Below are 22183 nucleotides of genomic sequence, written 5' to 3'. Positions count from 1 at the left end.
TGCAAGGTGTTTATTGGCATGCCGATAAAGGGAACGAGTAGCATAGACCAAGCATTACTTTGTAACAAACCATCACATTTGTATTGACAATTAAATTCAATTAATAGAATAGTAAAGGGAATTTGTGAAAAGCAAGCATTGAATATTTAGAATAACATAGAGAAGTGCATAATGCCATATGGGCTTTTTCACAAACACATAGCATGCAAGGTAAATAAAGTATAGAAAGTATTAAAGTGAACATGCAAGCAACCCTTTAAAGAAAATAATATATAATTGTCAAACAATTTGCAACAATCCACAAGCATATAATGAAGAATAATGACTCATATAAATTGATAACACCATGTAAAAAGGATAGAAGAAGAAAGAAAATATGAATAATGAAAAGAAAAAGAAAAGAAAAGAAGATAACATATAAATGAGAGGAATGATAGAAAAGAAAGGGGTGAAGAAGAAAATAAAATCTTGTTAATGGAGCTGAGGGAGAAAGAGTGAAAGGTGAGATAGAAGGAAGAAGAGAGAAGGAAGGAATAAGGAGGGAAAAGAGAAAAATAGGATTTGCAGAGAAAAAGATATGATATTTGGCAAAATTAGAGAAACTGTGCGCCGCAAGCAACGCGATCGCATGGGGCACGCGGTCGCGCGACTTGTGCTTAAGGTGGTTGACGCAATCGCGTCGGTCACGCGGTCGCGTGACCCATGTTGTGCTTCTGGCTCGAGTGCAGCTTCGCGCCAGCACAACTATCTGTTCGACTTGATATATGTGCCAAATTTGGGGTGACGCGATCGCATGGGGCATGCGATCGCGTGAGTGGGCTTCAGAAGGGAACGACACGGACGCATGAGCCATGCGTCTGCGTGGGTAGAATATTGCCATTGGCACCAATCCAGCACCACTCGCGCACAATAATTCATTGTGCACCCTTTTTACGTCGAAAATCAGGGCACGCGGCCGTGTGGGTCACGCGGTCGCGTGGGAGGTCATTATTTCCAGGTGACGCAGACGCGTGGGGCATGCGTCCGCGTGGGTAGAATTGTGCCATTGGCATGCCTCCAGCCATGCTCCAGCGTGACTCTCTGTTCGTTTTTATTTTTCTCCCCTCTCCTTGCGACGCGGACGCGTCGCTGATACGGTCGCGTCGCATGGCATTTTTTTTATTATATAAAAGTATGTGAATGCAGATGCATGAAAGTACCGATAAAGAGAAGATTTATTAAATAGGAAAAACTAAAAATAAAGAAAAGAACGATCATACCATAGTGGGTTGTCTCCCACCTAGCACTTTGCTTTAACGTCCGTAAGTTGGACGCTCCACTAGCTCAATCTTCTGCTATGTGGGGATCTTCCAAGAGCAAGATCTCAAGCTCCTTATTTTTTTGTATCTTCTCACCTTGGTATAGCTTCAAACGGTGTCCATTAACTTTGATAAGATCAGAGTGTGAAGGATGGCTTAGGTGATAAACTCCATACGGTTCAGCCTTCTCTACTCTGTATGGACCTTCCCATCTTGATCTCAATTTGCCTGGCATGAGCCTCAGTCGAGATTTGTAAAGGAGGACTAAATCCCCAGGCTGGAACTCTTTTTTCTTGATGTTCTGATCATGTACAGCCTTCATCTTCTCCTTGTATAGTTTTGAGTTCTCATAAGCTTCTAGGCGAAGGCTTTCCAGTTCTTGCAGTTGCAACTTCCTTTCAGCTCTGGCTTTCCCAATTTCCATGTTGCACTCCTTGACTGCCCAAAAGGCTTTGTGCTCCACTTCAACTGGGAGATGACAAGCTTTTCCATAAACTAAGCGGAAAGGACTCATCCCAATGGGTGTTTTATATGTTGTTCTATATGCCCAGAGTGCATCTTGTAGCCTGGTGCTCCAGTCTTTTCTATGAGGTTTGACTATCTTCTGCAAGATACACTTTATTTCTCTGTTTGACACCTCGGCTTGCCCATTGGTCTGAGGATGGTATGCTGTTGCAACCTTATGAATTATCCCATGCTTCTTCATTAGTCCTGTTAGTCTCCTGTTACAAAATGGGTGCCTTGATCGCTCACGATTGCTCATGGGGATCCAAAGCGACAGATAATATGGTTTCTCACAAAGGAAACAACAGTGTTAGCATCATCAGTGCGGGTAGGAATTGCTTCCACCCATTTTGAAATGTAATCTACAGCTAACAATATATAAAAATGTCCATTAGAATTTGGAAATGGACCCATGAAGTCAATGCCCCAAACATCAAAAATTTCACAGAAAAGCATAATTTGTTGAGGCATTTCATCCCTCCTGGGTATATTACCAAATTTTTGGCATGGGAGACAAGATTTACAAAACTCAGCAGCGTCTCTAAAAAGAGTAGGCCACCAGAATCCACAGTCTAAGACATTTCTAGCTGTTCTTTGAGGGCCAAAATGTCCTCCACTCTGAGATGAGTGACAGGCCTCTAAAATGGACTGGAATTCTGATTGAGACACACAACGTCTAATTACCTGATCAGCGCCACATCTCAATAAATATGGGTCATCCCATATATAATATTTAGACTCGCTTTTCAGCTTGTCTCTTTGATGCTTAGAAAAGTTTGGAGGGAATGTACGGCTAACTAGATAATTAGCTACAGGTGCATACCAAGGGACTATCTCAGATACTGCTTGCAGGTTATCAAATGGAAAATTATCAGCTATAGGAATGGGGTCATCCTTAATGTGCTCAAGGCGACTCAAGTGGTCTGCCACTAAATTCTGGTTACCACTCCTATCCTTTATTTCTAAATCAAATTCTTGTAATAGCAGTATCCAACGTATAAGCCTTGGTTTGGACTCCTTTTTAGCTAATAGATACTTTAAAGCTGCATGATCCGAATACACTACTACTCTAGTACCAAGTAAATAAGCTCGGAATTTATCCAGAGCAAAAACAATAGCAAGAAGCTCTTTCTCAGTAGTAGTATAATTGGATTGGGCAGTGTCTAAAGTCTTAGACGCATAAGCAATAACAAAAGGGTCCTTACCTTCACGCTGAGCCAGCGCTGCTCCTACTGCATGGTTGGAAGCGTCGCACATGATTTCAAACGGTTGGCTCCAGTCTGGCCCTCTCACAATTGGGGCTCGAGTCAGGGCAGCTTTCAGCTTATCAAACGCTTGTTTGCAATCTTCACTGAACTCGAACTCAATATCCTTCTGTAGTAATCTGGATAAGGGAAGTGCTACCTTACTAAAGTCCTTAATAAATCTCCTGTAAAAACCTGCATGGCCAAGGAACGAACGGACTTCCCTCACAGAAGAGGGGTAAGGTAAACTAGAAATAACATTCACCTTTGCTGGGTCTACAGAAATGCCATTATTAGATACCACATGTCCTAATACAATCCCTTATTTTACCATAAAATGATATTTTTCAAAATTCAATACAAGGTTTGTATTAACACATCTATCTAATACTCTAGATAATCCATCTAAGCAAAGGCTAAAAGAATCACCATAAATGCTAAAATCATCCATAAAAACCTCCATACAGTCCTCAATAAGATCAGAGAAAAGACTCATCATGCACGTTTGGAAAGTAGCTGGTGCATTGCACAAGCCAAAGGGCATTCGTTTGTAAACATAAGTCCCAAAAGGACATGTAAAAGTGGTCTTTTCCTGATCCTCAGGAGCTATATGAATCTGGAAATAACCTGTGTAACCATCTAAAAAGCAATAATGTGATTTACCTGACAGGCGATCCAGCATTTGATCAATGAATGGAAGTGGGTAGTGATCCTTACGGGTTGCTTGGTTGAGACGCCTGTAATCAATGCAGACTCTCCAAGCATTCTGAACTCTAGTTGCTATGAGCTCTCCATGCTCATTCTTCACTGACTCCAGACTTCTTGGGCACCACTTGTACTGGGCTAACCCATTCGCTATCTGAAATGGGATAGATGATACCTGCTTCCAATAGTCTGGTCACTTCCTTTTTGACAACTTCCAAGATAGTAGGATTCAATCTTCTTTGGGGTTGACGGACAGTTGGGGCCTCGCACAATTGGTGCCGTGGTGAGAACTCTCCTTAACTTTTCAAAAGCTTTCACACATTCACTGTCAAACTCAAAATCCACATCTTTTTGGAGTAGGTGCGACAATGGCAAAGCAATCTTGCTAAAATCGTTGATAAAGCACCTATAAAATCCTGCATGTCCCAAAAACGAGCGGACCTCCCACACGGATGAGGGGTGAGGCAAACTGGTAATAACATCGACCTTGGCCGGGTCTACAGAAATGCCTTCATGAGATACTACATGTCCTAACACTATACCTTGTCGTACCATAAAGTGACATTTTTCAAAATTTAAGACAAGGTTAGTGTCAACACATCTAGCTAAGATCTTGGCCAAGTTCTCAAAACAACAATCAAATGAAGTATCATAAACGCTGAAGTCATCCATAAAGACTTCCAGACAATTCTCCATTAGATCGGAGAAGACACTCGTCATGCACCGATAAAAAGTAGCGGGTGCATTACATTGTCCAAATGGCATCCTTTTATAGGCAAAGGTGCCAAATGGACAAGTAAATGTGGTCTTCTCCTGATCTTCAGGAGCAATGTGAATTTGGAAGTAACCAGTAAATCCATCAAGAAAGCAGTAGTGAGATTTACCTGCCAAGCGGTCTAGCATCTGATCGATGAAGGGTAAGGGGTAATGGTCCTTCCGTGTAGCGGCGTTCAATCTTCTGTAGTCAATACAGACTCGCCACCCATTTTGTACTCTTTTGGTGACCATTTCACCGTCGTCCTTCTTGACCGTTGTGATGCCCGACTTCTTGGGGACAACCTGGACCGGGCTCACCCACTCACTGTCGGAGATTGGGTATATGATATCCGCGTCCAGTAATCTGGTGACCTCTTTCTTCACTACATCGAGGATGGTTGGGTTGAGCCTCCTTTGCGGTTGCCTAACCGACTTAGCTCCATCTTGGAGAAATATCCTATGCATGCATTTGCGGGGGTCAATTCCCACAATATCCACTAGGCTCCATCATATTGCTTTCTTGTACCTTCTTAGAACATCTAGGAGCTTTTCCTCTTCTTCACTTGAGAGCTCACTAGCAATAATGACCGGAAACCTTTGGTTATCCTCTAAAAAAGCATACTTCAAATGAGATGGAAGGGGCTTCAGTTCACTTTTTGTCTCAAGATGAGGTTCCTTTTCATTAAGCTCATGGGACTCATTCTTGACAACATCCTCATGTTTAGCCTCTTGGTCATCCGTTTCCTCAACAATGGGGTAGTACAACTTGTCATGGTCTTCTTCTTGCACTTCCGCTACCACTTCATCAATTACATCACATCGGAGCACGGAATGTTCTTCGGGAGGATGTTTCATGGCTTCCTCTAAATTGAACATGATAATCTTGTCTCCAACCCCAAAGGAATATATGCCGGTGAAGGCATCCAACTTGAATTTGGAGGTTTTGAGGAAGGGTCTACCAAGTAGAACGGAGGATGAGCTTCTATTTTCTTCTGGAGGCATTTTAAGGATGTAAAAGTCAACCGAAAAAACCAAATCCTTAATTGCCACGAGTACATCTTCCGCTATTCCCATCACTGTGATCACACTTTTATTGGCTAAGGCAAACCTCGCTGCCAACTTCTTTAATGGAGCTAAATTCAACCGCACATAGATAGAAAGTGGCATGATGCTTACACAAGCTCCCAAGTCACACATACAATCATGAAAAGTGTGTCCACCAATACAACAAGACACTAAGCACGACCCAGGGTCACCACATTTTCTTGGAATAGGTTCCATCAAGGAAGAAATTGAACTACCCAAGGATAATGTCTCCAATTCTCCTATCCTATCCTTGTGTGTAAACAAGTCTTTCAAAAATTTTGCATACTTTAGAATTTGTTGAATAGCATCAAGGAGTGGTATGGTTACCTCAACTTTTTTGAACACTTGAAGCATATTCAAATAAAATTCCAGTGTTTTCTTCGCCTTCTTCACCATGGAAGGGAATGGAATAGGAATGGACTCATCCACTATAGCTTTCCTCTTGGGTTCCTTGAGGTTTACTCCTTCTTCCTCATGCCTTTTGTCTACCACCTCTTCTTCATGTGGAGCTTCAACAACTACCTCTTCCTCATGAATATCTCCCATGACCCTTGGAGGTATCTCCTCTAGTGTAGTCCCTGACCGTAGAGTGATGGCGTTGAGACCGCCTCTTGGGTTTGGTTGGGGTTGGGATGGAAGGTTAGAGGAACTTGAGGGTTGGTTGGTGTTGTTATTGGGGGTTGGTGGTTGGTTTGACATGTTCATCTTTGAAAGCATGTTGGTGAGGTTGGCCAATTGAGTATTCAAGGCATCGAATTGAGCCTTATTGCTTTCATCTCGTTTTTCCATGGCGGCTCTAAGCTCATTGACTTGATTGCTGGAAGATGGAGGAGTTTGGTTTTGGTTTTGTTGTCTATGGTGTGGTGCTTGGTACTTGGTGTAGTTGTTTTGGTTTTGGTTGGAGTGGCCTTGATTGGCTTGGTAGTTAGTGTTGTTATGGTGGTATTGGGATGAAGATTGGTTGTTGTTGTGATGAGAAGGAGAGTTGTTCCACCTTTGGTTTTGATTGCTTCCTTGTGCATTATCCCTCCACCCTTGATGTTGATTACCACCTTGATGGTAATTGTTTTGACCTTGAGGAGGGTAGAGTGGACGGTTGTTGTAATTCACATTGGCCACCACAAGAGCATGTTCCTCTTGAATTTGATGGCATTGGTCGGTGTAATGTGTGGTGCTAGAGCACAAACCACAAATCCTGGGAGGGCCTTCAAGTTGAGCAACCGAAGGTGGGGCTTGGATGGCTTGGATGGAGTAGTATTCCTTTTGATCCTTTTGGATTTGTGTAAGGATGGTGGTCATATCCCCAAGTGCTTTGGCTAGACTTGATTCGGAAGGGGATGGTTCTACCACACCCTTGAGAGGATTATGGTGCGCAGAAATCATGATGGTTCCATTCCTTGGTAACGGCGCTAAAAACTCAATACGCACGTTCATAATCCTAGTTCTTTGTCACAACTTCGCACAACTAACCAGCAAGTGCACTGGGTCGTCCAAGTAATAAACCTTACGTGAGTAAGGTCGATCCCACGAAGATTGTCGGCTTGAAGCAAGATATGGTCACCTTGTAAATCTCAGTCAGGCGGATTCAATTGATTATAGAGATTTAATAATTAAAATATAAATAAAATATAAAATAAAGATAGTGATACTTATGTAATTCATTGGTGAGAATTTCAGATAAGCGTATAGAGATGCGTTTGTTCCTCCTGAACCTCTGCTTTCCTATTATCTTCATCCAATCATTCATACTCCTTTCTATGGCAAGCTGTATGTTAGGCATCACCGTTGTCAATGGCTACATCCTGTCCTCTCAGTAAAAATGATCCAATGCGTTGTCACTGCATGGCTAATCATCTGTCGGTTCTCGATCATACTGGAATAGGGTCCATTGATCCTTTTGCGTCTGTCAGTACGCCCAGCACTCGCGAGTTTGAAGCTCGTCACAGCCATCCCTTCCCAGATCCTACTCGGAATACCACAAACAAGGTTTAGACTTTTCGGATCTCAAGAATGGCCATCCATGGATTCTAACATATACCACGAAGATTCTGATTAAGGAATCCCAGAGATATTCATTCAATCTAAGGTAGAACAGAAGTGGTTGTCAGGCACGCGTTCATAGTTGGGAATGATGATGACTGTCACGATCATCGCATTCATATTGAGGTGCGAATGAATATCTTAGAATCGGAATAAGCTTGAATTGAATAGAAAAACAATAGTACTTTGTATTAATTCGTGAGGAACAGCAGAGCTCCACACCTTAATCTATGGTGTGTAGAAACTCTACCGTTGAAAATACATAAGTGATGAAGGTTCAGGCATGGCCAAATGGCCAGCCCCCAAATGTGATCAAAGGATAAAAAGACAATCCAAAGATGTAAATACAATAGTAAAAAGTCCTACTTATACTAAACTAGTTACTAGGGTTTACAGAAATGAGTAATTGATGCAGAAATCCACTTCTGGGGCCCACTTGGTGTGTGCATGGGCTGAGCATTGAGTTTTACACGTGTAGAAGCTTCTTTTGGAATTGAAAGCCAGTTTGTAACCTATTTCTGGCGTTTAACTCCACTTTGCAACCTGTTTCTGGCGTTTAACTCCAGAATGTAGCATGGAACTGGCGTTGAACGCCAGTTTGCATCATCTAAACTCGGGCAAAGTATGGACTATTATATATTGCTGGAAAGCCCTGGATGTCTACTTTCCAACGCAATTGAGAGCGCGCCATTTGGAGTTCTGTAGCTCCAGAAAATCTACTTTGAGTGCAGGGAGGTCACAATCCAGCAGCATCTGCAGTCCTTCTTCAACCTCTGAATCTGATTTTTGCTCAAGTCCCTCAATTTCAGCTAGAAAATACCTGAAATTACAGAAATACACACAAGCTCATAGTAAAGTCCAGAAATGTGATTTTTATTTAAAAACTAATAAAAATATGCTAAAAACTAACTGAATTATACTGAAAACTATGTAAAAACAATGCCAAAAAGCGTATAAATTATCCGCTCATCAGATTACTTCTCTCCCTTCTGTGTTGTGTAGCTTCTCTCCCTTCTTGTTTCTCGAAAGGGAACCACCGCTAGAAGCGGTGAGCAATCTTCTATCTTCCGCACAAATACCTCCGGTAAAGTAGCTAATGAGCAAGTGAGTGGTCATTCCGTGGTGTGGACATGACTCTAATAGCCTCTTGAACCGAGACCAATACTCGTACAAACTCTCCTGGTCTTTTTGCATTATACCCGAAATCTCTTTCCGGATGTAGTTGGTCTTCTCCGGTGGGAAGAACTTATCAAGAAACTCTCTTCTCAAGAAATCCCAATTAGTCATAATCTCATCCGGTAGATAATAAAACCATGTCTTTTCTTGCCCTTCAAGAGAGAAAGGGAAGGCAAAAACCATGATAGCCACCTCATCGGCTCCATGCCTTCGAGCCGTAGAACAAGCAACTTGAAAATCCTTCAAATGTCAGATGGGATCTTGACTCGGAAACCCATGATACTTAGGAAGTAGATTTATCAAGCTACTCTTCAACTCGAAGTTTAGATCAAGGTTAGGGTACCTTGCTTGCAACGGTTGAAGTATGATATTCGGGGCTCCTTGCTCATGCAAAGTGATCCGGCATGGCTCTGCCATGTGTGGCTCACCTGTAGGATGCAAAGATGTATTGGTAGTGCCAACAGAAGAATAGGAAGTAGCAGACTCCAAGTCACTCTCGGTGACGTCTAGTGATTCGGTATTTTCCTCAAGAGAGGCCGAGGCACTAGGCGTATAGTCCAACCGCCGTCTATCTTGCCGAGTGTGTAACAAAGTTCTTTCAATCTCGGGATCAAAATCGGCTAAGCTAGAATTCGGTTGAGACCGAGTCATCAAACTTGAAAGTCATAGCACAAATGTAAAAGAAATCTAAACTATAGCTAAGTATTGAAAGAAGTAAACTATCTACAATATTCATATATTCACATAATCAATATTAAGGCATATGTTGCAACCATTCCCCGGAAATTGTGCCAAAAATTTGATGGTGCCCCAAGAGTGTATTGGTAAAGATTTTCTCAAATTAAAGTCGCATTGCAAGTATAGCTCTACCAACAACAATCCTCGGGTATCAAATTTAGAAGAGGGATTTGGTTGTCACAAGTTCAACCCCAATAGAAATAACCGAAGTATTCAAACCTCGGGTCGTCTCACAAGGAATGGAAAAACATGTGCTTCAACATTGGTTAGAAATCCAGGGTTGTAAATTATGAGCATGAAAATAAACGGGAATCTTAACAAGCAAGTAATCTTAAACTGTAAGAAACTAATTCAATTAACTAGGCAAAACATGAGCAATTCCAATGAACAAGTAACATCCCACTTAATTCTATTCTAAACCAAACAAATAACTATAACTAAGACAAATAATTGAGAAATTTGGTTTTCAAATATGAATAATAAAGGCAACTCTTGGCTAGGCATGGGAATTGGGGTCACCATCCTTGTCTAACAACCATATCTTGACAATTATGAGGAACCAAGCCCATTAAGTCTACTTCCAAAAGTCTTAAGTACGTAATATCTACTCCTAGACTTGAAGTACGTCAAATAGCTTTGATCACATCAACCCATAAGTCCCAACCTACCTACTAATTAGAGTAGTAGTGGGTTGGCGTCAATGAGTATCAAATTGACCACTAAGGGCTCCCAAATCATCAAATCCATTAGACCCAATGACTCAAGTTTACCCAATTCCCTTGACCTAGGCCAAGAGTGAAGAAGACTACTCCATAATCAAAGTAAGCAATTCATCAAACACATGGTAAGCATTAACAAAAGTCATGTTCAAAATAGCAATTAAATTGAAATCTACAAGTACCCACTAACAATTATCAACATACAATCATCCAAACAACAAAATTAAACATAGAAATCATCAATGCAACATCAACAAGTAAAGATTCACAACATTCATGAAATGGGTATAAAATGACAATTAACAAGGATTCATAAAACTATCACTAGATATAAACAAAATTGTAACAAGGAATTCAAATTGAACAATTAAAACTAGTAATTAACAAGATCTAATTCACAATCCAACAAGGGAAGATCAAATTAAAACTAGATCTAGAGATGAACAAGGGTTTCTCTCTCTAGAATCACCAAAGAACCAAAACTAGCTAAAATTGTGTCTTAGTGTAAAATGATTGATTCCCCCTTTCCCCCTAGCATCCCTGGGTCTTTTCCATGCAGAAACAGCTTGAAATTGGGCCTCATGAGCCTCAGAAATTGCCAGGCACGATTTCCTTTAATGAGGTCACGTGCAGCTTCCCACGCGTGCGCGCCGATTGCTTTTGCGATCCACGCGTGCGCGCCAAGTGTGTGTGCGCGTCGCTAGAAATCTTCTGATCCGCGCAAATGCATCCATCATTGCGTGCTGCTTCTAGCCACCTCATCCACGCGTGCGCGTGGAGTGCGCGGGCGCGCCAATGCTGCTTCTCCCAAGATTTCAATTCTTCATGTTTCTCCCTTTTTGTACATGCTTTCTTCCTCTCTTCTAGGTCACTCCTACCTTATAATTCCTGAAATTACTCAACAAATACATCACGGCATCGAATGGCAATAGAAGAGGATTAAAATATGGCAATTTTAAGGCAAAATAAGCATGTTTTCCATCATGGAGCAATATTGGGAAGTGAACACAAAACCATGCATTTCTTGCGAATAAGTGTGAGAAAAGGTGATAAAATCCCCCAAAATAAGCACAAGATAAACCACAAAATCGGGGTTTATTAACTCTGCTCATCCGTATTGGCGACTTCCTCTGCCTTTGCCTTTACCACCATCCCTACTGATCCCCAGGAAGTTGTCGACTTAAGGGAGGAGGAGAAGCTGACACAGGAGCTTCACCAACAAGTAGAGCAGTCTGAGCAAAGGTACAACGACCTTCTTACATGGGTGGGTGGAGTCGTTGCCATCAGCTTGGACCTGAAGGAGAATCTGGAGCAGCTAGATCGTTTGCAAGAGTAGATAGAGGTGTACAACTAGCAAGTGCGTGCTAGAGGCACTGGCGCTACTAGTACCAGCGGCAACACTGCTGGTGGGGCACCGACATCAACACCTACTCCGCCGCTTCAGCAGGGGGAAGACGACGACGATGATTACTGGGATCTGTAGGGTTTATTTTTTATGTCTACTTCATTGTATTCTACTTCTGTGACATTTTATTATATTCAGACCATTTATTTTTAAGAAAAGAATTTGTTGATTTCTAGTAATTTTGAATTTCTGCTAACAATTTTGTTAACAAGAGTTTTAATTTGACAACTAATTGTGGCTTAACTGTGCCAAAAAAATCTACCGTAGGATTTGCCGGTGGACAAATTCGATGGCAATTAGGTGCTAAAACACGTGATATGGCACCAAATTCATGAAAAATTGACGGAAAATCTACTGGTAATTAGCGTCGAACAAAAATAATCTGCCGGTAAACAATTTCCGACGCTATTTATACCGTCAACTCCAGAACGACGGTAAATCCAATGGTAAACTAATTACCGGCGGTTTACCGTCTAATTTATTTGATGAATCCGACGGTATTCAACGCTTTTCTTGTAGTGGCGGATTTGTACGTCGCAAACTGACATAGTGACGATTTTGGACCACTGTTGGTAAAGAATATCGCTAAACTGTTTATGACAGTTTTTGAAGTATAAAACTGTCACTAATTTGTAATACTTGTCAATGTGTTTTTTATGTTCTATTTCACGACATTTTGAAACTGCCGTTAAATTACTAAATCCTATGATAGTTTTTTCTTATATTCCGTGATTATTTTAAACCGTCATAATATTTAGCGACGATTTAAAACCGTCACAAAGTTACTAGTTCTTATGACAATTTTTAGGTATATTTAGTGACTATTGGAACCGTCACAATATTTTTAGTGATAATTTTTCGATTTAAAACCGTCACTAAGTTACTAATTCCTGTGACAGTCTTTTCTTGTATTTAGTGACTATTTTAAACTGTTATAATCTCTCCAAAATCAAAGCTTTCTATTATCAAAAGTTGAATTCTCCATAAATGACACTGTATTTCAACGATCCAAATTCAATCCCACAACTTTTACAAAAATAGCAACAATATATTTCAAAAGTTAAATTTTAATTACAAGTTTTACCTAGTCATAATCCATTATTATGTAAATTCAAAAAATTTTAACTTAATCCAAACATGTAAAGCTAGCAATTCAATTATAAAACTCTTTTAAATGTTGGATGGTCTATGTTGTTTCATAACTAGCAAAAGAAATTGGTCTTGTTTTTGTCGGTGATTCAAAATCTGCAACCTACAATTGAAAATAAAAAAAAATATTTTAGAGAATATTTTAAGATACTTAACGAGTCAACAAGTGTTATATAAGAGGCTACGATTACAAACTACAATCATTTTAGAAGAAATTGTTGATAATAAAAATTAAGTATGCAAGTCCATAAAATTAAGTAGAATATATATCCTTATGTATAATGTATATACTTATCTTACCTCAGTAAAAAAATTGGGTGGTAATTGATCCTCTTGACCATTCACAAGAAAATTTACTTGCTTTTATAACAGTTGTATTTATAATTTCAAATTTTGATATTCAATTTTTTATGATCTATTAGTTGTAGTATATTACATAGACTCTCTTGAATAAGATGAGAATTCAATCACTTAGATGGATGAACACTAAATTCCATACCTCTAATATAACTTGAATTTTTTTTTTTTTGCCAAATACTTTAACATATGCTTCATTTTCAGAAGCACCCTCACAAATTTTCTTTTGTGAGTCTTCTTGAATGATATTTTATAAGCAAAACAATTTGAAAATAATTGAATTCAGCTACTAACCCGAGAAAAGATTGTATAGAAGCAAAAGGAAATCTATCGCATAATAGAATTAACTTATTATCTAGGGACCTCTCTAGTATCACTACCCAAATTATTTAGAATATTATCTTCCATAGTATAGTGTGACTTGATTTTAAGATTCGCTGTCTCTGACCACAGTGTGACTTGTTTTTGCCACCATTTCACAATTCCCTCGTTTCATTTTCTTAACCATTTCTCTATCTCCTTCTTTCTTCTATATTCTGTATCTCTTTCTTTCATATTCAACTAACTATACCCAATTATTTTTTTAAACAATTAAAAAAACGGAACTACCCTCTTCTGCTGTTGCTGTGCTGCATGTTGTTAATCTCAAGCTCCTTACTTGTTGTGATAATCAGGTTTGCTTACTCAAAAATTTGTCTATTCTTTCCTCAATTTCATTTTTTGTATGCATGAATCACACGGCTCAAGCTCTTAGGGTTCTAAAATTTCCCTCTTCAGCTAGTTTTAATACATAAACTACTATGCATGTAAGGTTTTGGTGACACGCATAACTATACTTTTGATTAATAATATTAATGGAAGAGGTGAATTTTCTTTCAGATTTCATGCCTTTGAAAATGGATCCTAATTTCAACTCCAGTTTCTTCAATGGATTTAGATTCAACCAAGTTCCCATTATCCCCATTGTAGAGGAACAGTGCCCGGATCCTGTAAATGGGTTGGAAACCATGAACTTTGGATTCATGAATGACCCTTCTCTTCTTCCACCTAACCAAAACAATGCTCAAAATTCTACTTCTTCTAAGACAAATATTTTTCTAAACTAATATATCAAAAAATTTAAAATGATGAGTCCAATGTTTCTGGTCAACTCTTCATGCTAAACTTTTGGGGTTTTATTAGCTGTTGATAAAAATGCCATTTGACCAAGAAGACAGGTGCATCATCAAAAACTATTGATCAACATGCATGATATGAGAGTTCATTTATAATTTCATGTTTTAAGGTTGCGTTTAGAAGGAAAATTGAGTTTAAAAGGTAGATAATGGGGATAGTGACTGAAATAAAAATTGAATTAAATTTTTATATTGTATTTGATGTAAAATATTTTGAATTGGGTTATATCTCAATATCTTATTTGGATTAAGATAAATATAGAGATTGAATAATAAATTTAGAATTTAAAAAATTAAATAAGAGTATTTTTATAAAGAAATGTTATAAAAATTTTAATTTTCGTTTCTAAAATTTCAGTTCTCCTGTATTCTTATTTTCTAAAGATATTGAAGAATTTAAAATTTTGTGTTCCGATAATAAAATTTTAATTTTAGCCTCTAATTACTAGATACAGTACTCAGTTTCAATCTTCTAATTTCAATCTTAATCCTAAAAAACAAACGCAGCTTAAGAGTTACAATAAAAGCCACTAAACAACCGAAGAACAAGGAATTAGAATTTTGAACTACATAATAAATATTTTCTGAAAATTGATAAAAATAAAGTAACAACTAACAACCTACTTGGCAACCGTAAGCGATATTAACCCATTCAAATAACCAAAATTCAACCCAAAAGAAAAAAGGCCGTTACATCATTTAGTAGGAATTTTAGTTTAAAACATCATGCTACTAAGTCAAATGACATATCAACTTATGTGTACCACGGCAGTAGGATTAAAAGTGAGTTAAATTATTTTGTGAATTAATTCGAGTTTGATTAGTTAACAATTTGTTAAACTGAGCTCATAGACTCATGAGTCCAACTTGAATTTAGATAGGATCAACTAATTGATTCAAAGAATTGGCTTTTATATAATTAATAATATATAATTTTACACATACACATTATTATAACATTTTTTTATGTCATATCTAGATTGTAATATCTTTGTAAATAAGTACTAAACTAAAATGTGACAAATCTAATTGAATTTACAATACAAAAACATATCTATATACTAATGTTTCAATGTAGTTTTATAATCAGCTTTTTATATATAGTTTTAATAAAGAATATAAAAAATCAAGTAACAATTAGTTTTCTTATATTAAACTGTACCTCAAGAAAAAAAAGTACTAATTTTTTGCAATAACAAGCGATGAACATGTGATATACTTCTATCAATCACCACGTAAAATTTAACGGTGGTGCTTATATGTACTGTTACCTAATGTGACGTACTTATTTATAAAAGATTGTCATGTAAATAACAATATTTGGAGCGAAACTTCACCTATTTTTGGTACAATTTGTGACAAATAGAATTATAGAAAGTGATTGATAAAGATTATATAAAAACTCAAAAGATGATAAATGTTTTACTATACAAAACTATATCGTTTTCATGTTCATGTGACAACAACGTTAGATGCACCATAATAGATAACGAAATACATGAACAAATCCATTTTATTTTGCACTATTCATTAACAAAAGGACATACATGTCCATCATTTATTATCATAGATGACCTATTGGTACCTTTTTTTTTCTTGAAGGTCTAATTAGTTTAAGAACGAACTCCTCAAAGATCTAATTATCACTTTATTCAAATATAAATTATAATTAATAAATAACTTTTCTTATAAAAATAAATTATAATTTTTAGTCAAATTTAAAATTCGTAAATAAACTTGATTGTTAATAAACCAAAGCGAGAGCCGAACTTAACCTAATTCAACTCAACTCAATTCACTACTTGCCCTAAAACGAAGAAACGTTTAGTTGTCCCTCCCATCAAACTGAATATCCTAATTGGAACACATCATTTAGTCCATCTTCCATATAAAGTTCGGCTACTTGTGGCAAAATGTTAATTTTCAGAGATTTTTTATCCCCTAATTTAACGACTGAGATAAATCTTTATGTTCAATCTATAGATTCCATAATAAGAGACATAATAATTATGCTAACTTCTAATATCATGACTTTAATAAAAGTAATATGTAACAAGAATTTTTTAAATGGAAATAAAATTAAAATCAATTTTAGCATCTACAGGGTATAAAAGGCATGCAAGCAATTCTAAAAACTAAAGATTTTTGCTTGCAAGAGCGTTAACTCAGCATCATTCTAAAACAACTCACTGCACACTAGAGAATAGCTATATGCATGACTCTCAAGGATATCTTAAATGGTATATATCAATTTAACCTATTAAATTAAGAAAATAATAATAATGATAATAATAATAATAAGAAGAAGAAGAATCATCTTTAGAATCTACAGCAAAGGGCACTCCAGCAACCACGATGCTTCCGGTAATGCCTTTTCTCCGCTTTCGCCATTCTGATCGGGCTGCTATTCCATTCAGACTGCAATCTGCATTGTAGAAAGAAGTAAACATTAGTTTTGGTTGCATACTGATAACATAAAGGAAGAAGAGGCTTTCTAGAAACTTACATTGGAAAGGCAAATGACCTCGTGCTGGTTGTACTGCTATCTGAACGAAGAGAAATGCTACCGGAATAAGGCACCGGCCCTGAGTAACTTATACGACCAGATACAGGGCCAACGGCAGAGAAACTTGACTCGCCTAAGGTATAACGATCCTGACTAGTTGCAACCTGACCATTGGTCACTGCTTCTAGAGGCCTAAATGCTTGAGATTCAACAGCTTGGTGACATTCATCATTGCCACAAGCCACAGGATCCAAAGGACCCAACGCATTAGTCAAGTTTCTGTTCTCCACATCACCATTTGATTCATCAACTTCTGATGCCAAAGTGTGGCTAGCTAACACTGCTTCCTCGGTTGTATTTTCGGATTCCACAGATTGGGAATGCAATTCCAGCTTACCAGACACCTGCAAATAAATCATATCATTTTCCAAATTCTCTCTCACATAGAAACATGTAATTTTGGAGAGAAATGTTACTGCTAGGACAATAGTAACTTCAGTTTTAATAAATGCACCAGAAGATCAGCGTGCCACAGGATAGATAGTAAGAAATAAATAATCAATGATCTAGAAATAAATTGAAACTATGGTAGCTTTTAAGTTCTAGATTTTGCGCTGTAAATAGTGATGATTTCATGAACAATTCATATGTTTCACAGTGATATCTAGGAGGCATGACCAAAAGAAATTTACAAAAATAAATAAAATAAAACAAAATGTGACATTCACTACTATGTTCATACCTGCTCAGCACTGTCTTCAGAAGACCTAGAACCCTGCATATCTCGTTGTTGTGCTTGAGTATCTAACTTTTGCCGGAAAGCGATCTCTGTGCTAACATTTTCACCAAGTTTTTGAGCCACATTCTCATCTATGTGCATCATATCCTCGGAATGATCATCAATATCAGAAACCTGATCAGATTCCTCTGTTGATGGGAGATGCAGTGGATTGATCTCATGGCTGTCTTTCTTCTGTTTTTCGTTGTTGTAATTCTTGGAAGGAATGAAATTGTAAGCCTTTCCATTGAAGTTCTCAAACAAAATCTTTTCCATCTTTGGTACTCCTTCATCAATACAGATATCCTTGACAACATTACTATTCTCTCTGTAACAAACTGCAATTTCTGGTTCGCATTCTGTGACACTTTTGTCCATATAGACATCCAATGGCTTCTCAAATGAATCTATCATGTCTGGAGGATTAGGGACCTGTGATGTAGCCGACTTTTTAACCAATTCCATATCATTCTGTAACTTCATAAGTGTCTCTAAATCATTAGAACGAGACAAGGGATCAATAACATCCCCGATCTCTGCATTGCAATAATTTTTGGAATTGTTCATGCAACTAGAAAAATCAAGTTCTGTTCTAGACTTGCAATCTTCTGGCTGCATGTTATGTGATGATAGGTCTGAATCTTGTTCACGCTTCATGAAATCAATTGAGTTGTCATTTTCATATTGCTTCACTTTATGGTTTTGTAGTTTGTATCCAGCACTGTCTAGACGTTGGCCATCAAACTCAATCGACTGAGGTTCAGCCTCATGGCTAGTATTTGTAGGGACGAAAGCCAAGTCACCTTCTGCCATAACTTTTTAAAATTAGTGGAAAATGAGTTAGGAATGCCAGAATATCACAAAAACAATAAGCAACTTGATTAAAATCATCATCATTCAAGCGTTAGAAGAACGAAAGAAAATATCCATAACCTAATTCATTAACAAAACTGAAAATCTGTGTGTTTCACATTCAAAACATGGGTCATGAAACAATCTACCATTGAGCTAAGCTACAAATCATCACCTAAAATATTTAGAGTTACATATACAAGGCCCATTCAAGGAATAAAATCATACTAGTCCAAAATGCGAACCCAAGAGAAAGCATATGGCTGAAAGAGATAGTAAAAGAACCAATTGCAGAAACCAGAAATAAACAGTATGATACCTAGTTTCATGGTTTAACAAGGTTCAATGCATTGGCAAATCTCCATGTATGTGCTACAAAAACTTGTAATTGATAATTACAAATAAATGAAGCAATTCTGATCACAAAATGTGCCACAAGAACCTGAAAATCAACAAAAACCAATGAGATTAGCTGGTAACTAATGATACCTGTACTTCAACAGAAACAAAATTCATAGTGGACTCGAGCTTTCTACCAAATCACTTGGGCAATAACCAAATTTAAATGAAGACCAAAGCCACCAAGGCTTAAAAAAAGGAAGCGAAAAGAATAGGTCCTAATGCAGATTTCTAGGAAGCCATAAAACATTAAATCAAATTTCAGTAGAAAGGAAACTGAATTCTGTAATAATACCTTGTACTCCTACATAGTTAAGGGAAACTCCAAGAACTAATAACCAAATTCGAACCATTGCGCCACGATTATTATTATTAAGTGAAATAAAAAGCATAAAACAAGTTTTAAGAATGTTAGCATTGTTTACATTATATCACATTATCACTCAAATCTGTAGAACCGAGGAGGGACCATATAAACAAACCAATGACAATATCAAATAGAGAAAAAAAAAAGGAAGGAAAAGAAAAAAAGCAGCAGTTGGCTTTTTCTTTTTATAAGTAAAAGATTTCGGCCATGTAGAATCCAAGTACACTGCTCGGTGTACAAGAGGACAAGAAAAAATTATAAGAAAAATAAAAAAGTTTTAAAAATCTGAAAACTTTTTCGAAAGTTATAAGCTGGAAAATTACAGAAATAATAATAATTATAAAAAAAAAACATAAATTTTAAGCCACAACTCCACAAGGGTCTAAACTCTAAAGAATAAGAAGATGAATAATAACCCTACCAGTGCTTTGTCCTTTAGCCCTGATTAGATCTGACTCAATCAGAATAAACTAACTTAAAGAAATCCACCCATAAAGGTACAGTTTAAAAAAAAAACGCAAACAAATCCCTTCTGGGTTTTGCAAACTGTGAAGAAAATCAGGGAATTTGGTCTCATCGAAACGTTAAACTGATCCCAAAACCCTTCATTACCCCATCAAAAAGGTAAAATAATAATAAAAACAAGAGAGGGGGAGAAAGAGAAAAGAAAAAATAATAAAGAAAGAAGAGAAAGACTTTAGGGCTAAATAAAGATTCTGTATCTCTCTTCAATCTTCTTTTCTTAGGCTAAAAAATAAAATAAAGAACAGTTTAGTTCTTATTCTCTCTATCAGACCTTTGAGAACTGACAATTTCAGAAAAAATATTAATAAAATTAAGTAAAAGCAATTTAAACTAAAACAAAGAAGGAAATTTATAGCATACACAAATTATAGTAGGAAAAAGAAGCGTCGATCATTTCTTATGGAAAACAAGATGAAGCTTGAAGGAGAGGGGGTTTAGTTAAAAAATGAAAAGGAATAAAAAAATTACCTGCGAAAAAGAGTCCACAGGTGACGAAGACGGAAGAGGAGTTTTCCTTTGGAAGCTGATATAACCAAAAATGTACTTTTGAGTGTTTAAGAGAGGAAACTCAACGAAGGAAGGAAGGAAGGAAGAAAGAAAGGAAGAAGAGAAACCAAAAAATTTCTGAGCTAATTAATTAACTAATATACCAAATTAGACTCATATACTAGGCTACAATAATAATTAATAATTAATAAAAAAAGAAAGTAGCTACAGAATATTGAGGAGATAATGGATGAGTTGTAATTATAACCTTCATAATGGTCAACTGTTTACTCTGTTACACACACTATCTCTCTCTAGAAATCCTTTAGTTTCTCTCTCTAAAAACTTCCCCTTCCTTCGTAATCCTAATTTCTCACTCGCTCTCTTTCTATCCACCTTGTTCAGCAATTAATGCAACAGACTAACGCATAGCAACAAACGGCCCCTACTATTTTCTTCATTACTACTACTACTACAACCTTCCAATCCATACAATCGCACATTCAATAGGGTATATGTAATTGTCCATTGCATTAAATTATCAACTCTACCACCTCTTCCACTTACCCAAATTCTTAAATTCCAATTCCAGACCCAAAATACCATTCAATTTTCAAGGGTACCACTGCAGCGGGAACGAGTGATTAATTATTAATCCATTTGTCACGAATAAAAAGACAAATGGTTAGTTATAGAAAAATTTTGTTTTTATTTTTAAGTCCAAAATGAGATTTAAAATTTTCACTTTTAATCAAGAGCCAAGTAATTAAGAACTAATTCTTCCCAAAATGTAACTCTATTTAAAAGTTTGTTGGTTAATGAGTCACATTAGGGCCGTTTAGAAAACACCAAAAAGTTACTTTTTTTTATTTTTGACTTATAGAAAGTTATATTAATGTGTTTGGTACAAATTTTTAGATAAACTTTTAACTTTTCAAAAAGTTATTTAAAAGCTTTTGAAGAAGTTAAAAAATGTGACTTCTCCTATTTTCAAAAGTTATTTTATCACTCTTATTTAATGCACAACTTTAAAACAATGACTTCCATAATAACTTTCCAAACTCAAAATAACTTATTTAAAAGTTAATATTAATAAAAGTCCTTATATTTTAAGCTCCTTTTTTAAAAGAACTTATTTAAGAAGTTTAGCCAAACTGGTCCTAAGGCCTAGTTTGATTAATTAAACTTCTTTTAAAAAAATAGCTTAAATAATAAACTTATAAATAAATTATTTTGTATTTAAATTTTTAATTTTAAAATGCTTATTTTAAAATAATTGTGCTAAAAAATAATAGTATTATAAGAAAAGTCATTTTTTTAAACTTCTTTATAAGCTCTTAAATAGCTTCTTAGAAAGCTACCATTTTATTTTAAAAATTGTACCAGATATTAATATTACTATTTTTTATAAGTCAAAAGTTAAAAAAAATTACTTTTAAAGCTTCCCAAATGGACCTAAATGTATTATAAAATTTGGATATTTCGTTGAATTGTCGTGTTTGACTGTTAGATATATTTCGAACGAGGAAATATAGAGAGCCAATAAAATATCTATACAATGTGTACAATAGAGGTTTAGGAATGTCCGATTCAGTATTAAAGATATAATCATTAGTATTATCTTTTTCTATAAGCTTAAACTTTTGGGATGAGTAGGGGATTCATTTCGAATACGATATTATACTCGTTTTACATGCATAACATTTTTCTTTATACACACTTAAATACCATCATTTGGCAGTGTATTTATATTTATTCTTAATATATATATATATTTGAAGTTAATTTAAAAATAATAAATATTATTTATTAAAATAAAAAATATTTTAAATATTTTATATAATTAAAACAAAATAATAAAAATATTAAAAAATTAATTCATATTTTAATATAAATAAAATACTATTATAATTTATTA

The 22183-nt window shown here is 36.3% G+C and overlaps 1 protein-coding gene across 5 annotated transcripts; it reads right to left on the bottom strand.

The window, feature by feature from the left end:
- Positions 1-16402: 16402 nt before the first annotated feature.
- LOC107643726 (uncharacterized) lies at positions 16403-20827 on the bottom strand. 5 transcript variants are annotated; one of them, XM_016347446.3, is made up of 6 exons: positions 20534-20825; positions 20248-20302; positions 18808-18930; positions 17601-18451; positions 16859-17262; positions 16403-16777 (listed from the first exon to the last, which is right to left on the bottom strand). In XM_016347446.3, the coding sequence occupies exons 3-6, from the start codon at positions 18815-18817 to the stop codon at positions 16672-16674; spliced, it is 1371 nt and encodes a 456-aa protein (XP_016202932.1). In that variant the 5' UTR covers positions 18818-18930; positions 20248-20302; positions 20534-20825; the 3' UTR covers positions 16403-16671. The 5 variants fall into 5 exon arrangements, with proteins under 5 accessions (XP_016202932.1, XP_016202935.1, XP_016202933.1 ...); XM_016347449.3 differs by having other exon boundaries at positions 17601-18442; positions 20248-20827; XM_016347447.3 differs by lacking the exon at positions 20248-20302 and having other exon boundaries at positions 20534-20826.
- Positions 20828-22183: the final 1356 nt, after the last annotated feature.

This window comes from Arachis ipaensis, chromosome B5 (genome assembly GCF_059453495.1).
Source record: "Arachis ipaensis isolate K30076 ecotype BB chromosome B5, ASM5945349v1, whole genome shotgun sequence".
NCBI lineage: Eukaryota > Viridiplantae > Streptophyta > Magnoliopsida > Fabales > Fabaceae > Arachis > Arachis ipaensis.
This window is presented reverse-complemented; position numbering and strand designations above follow the sequence as displayed.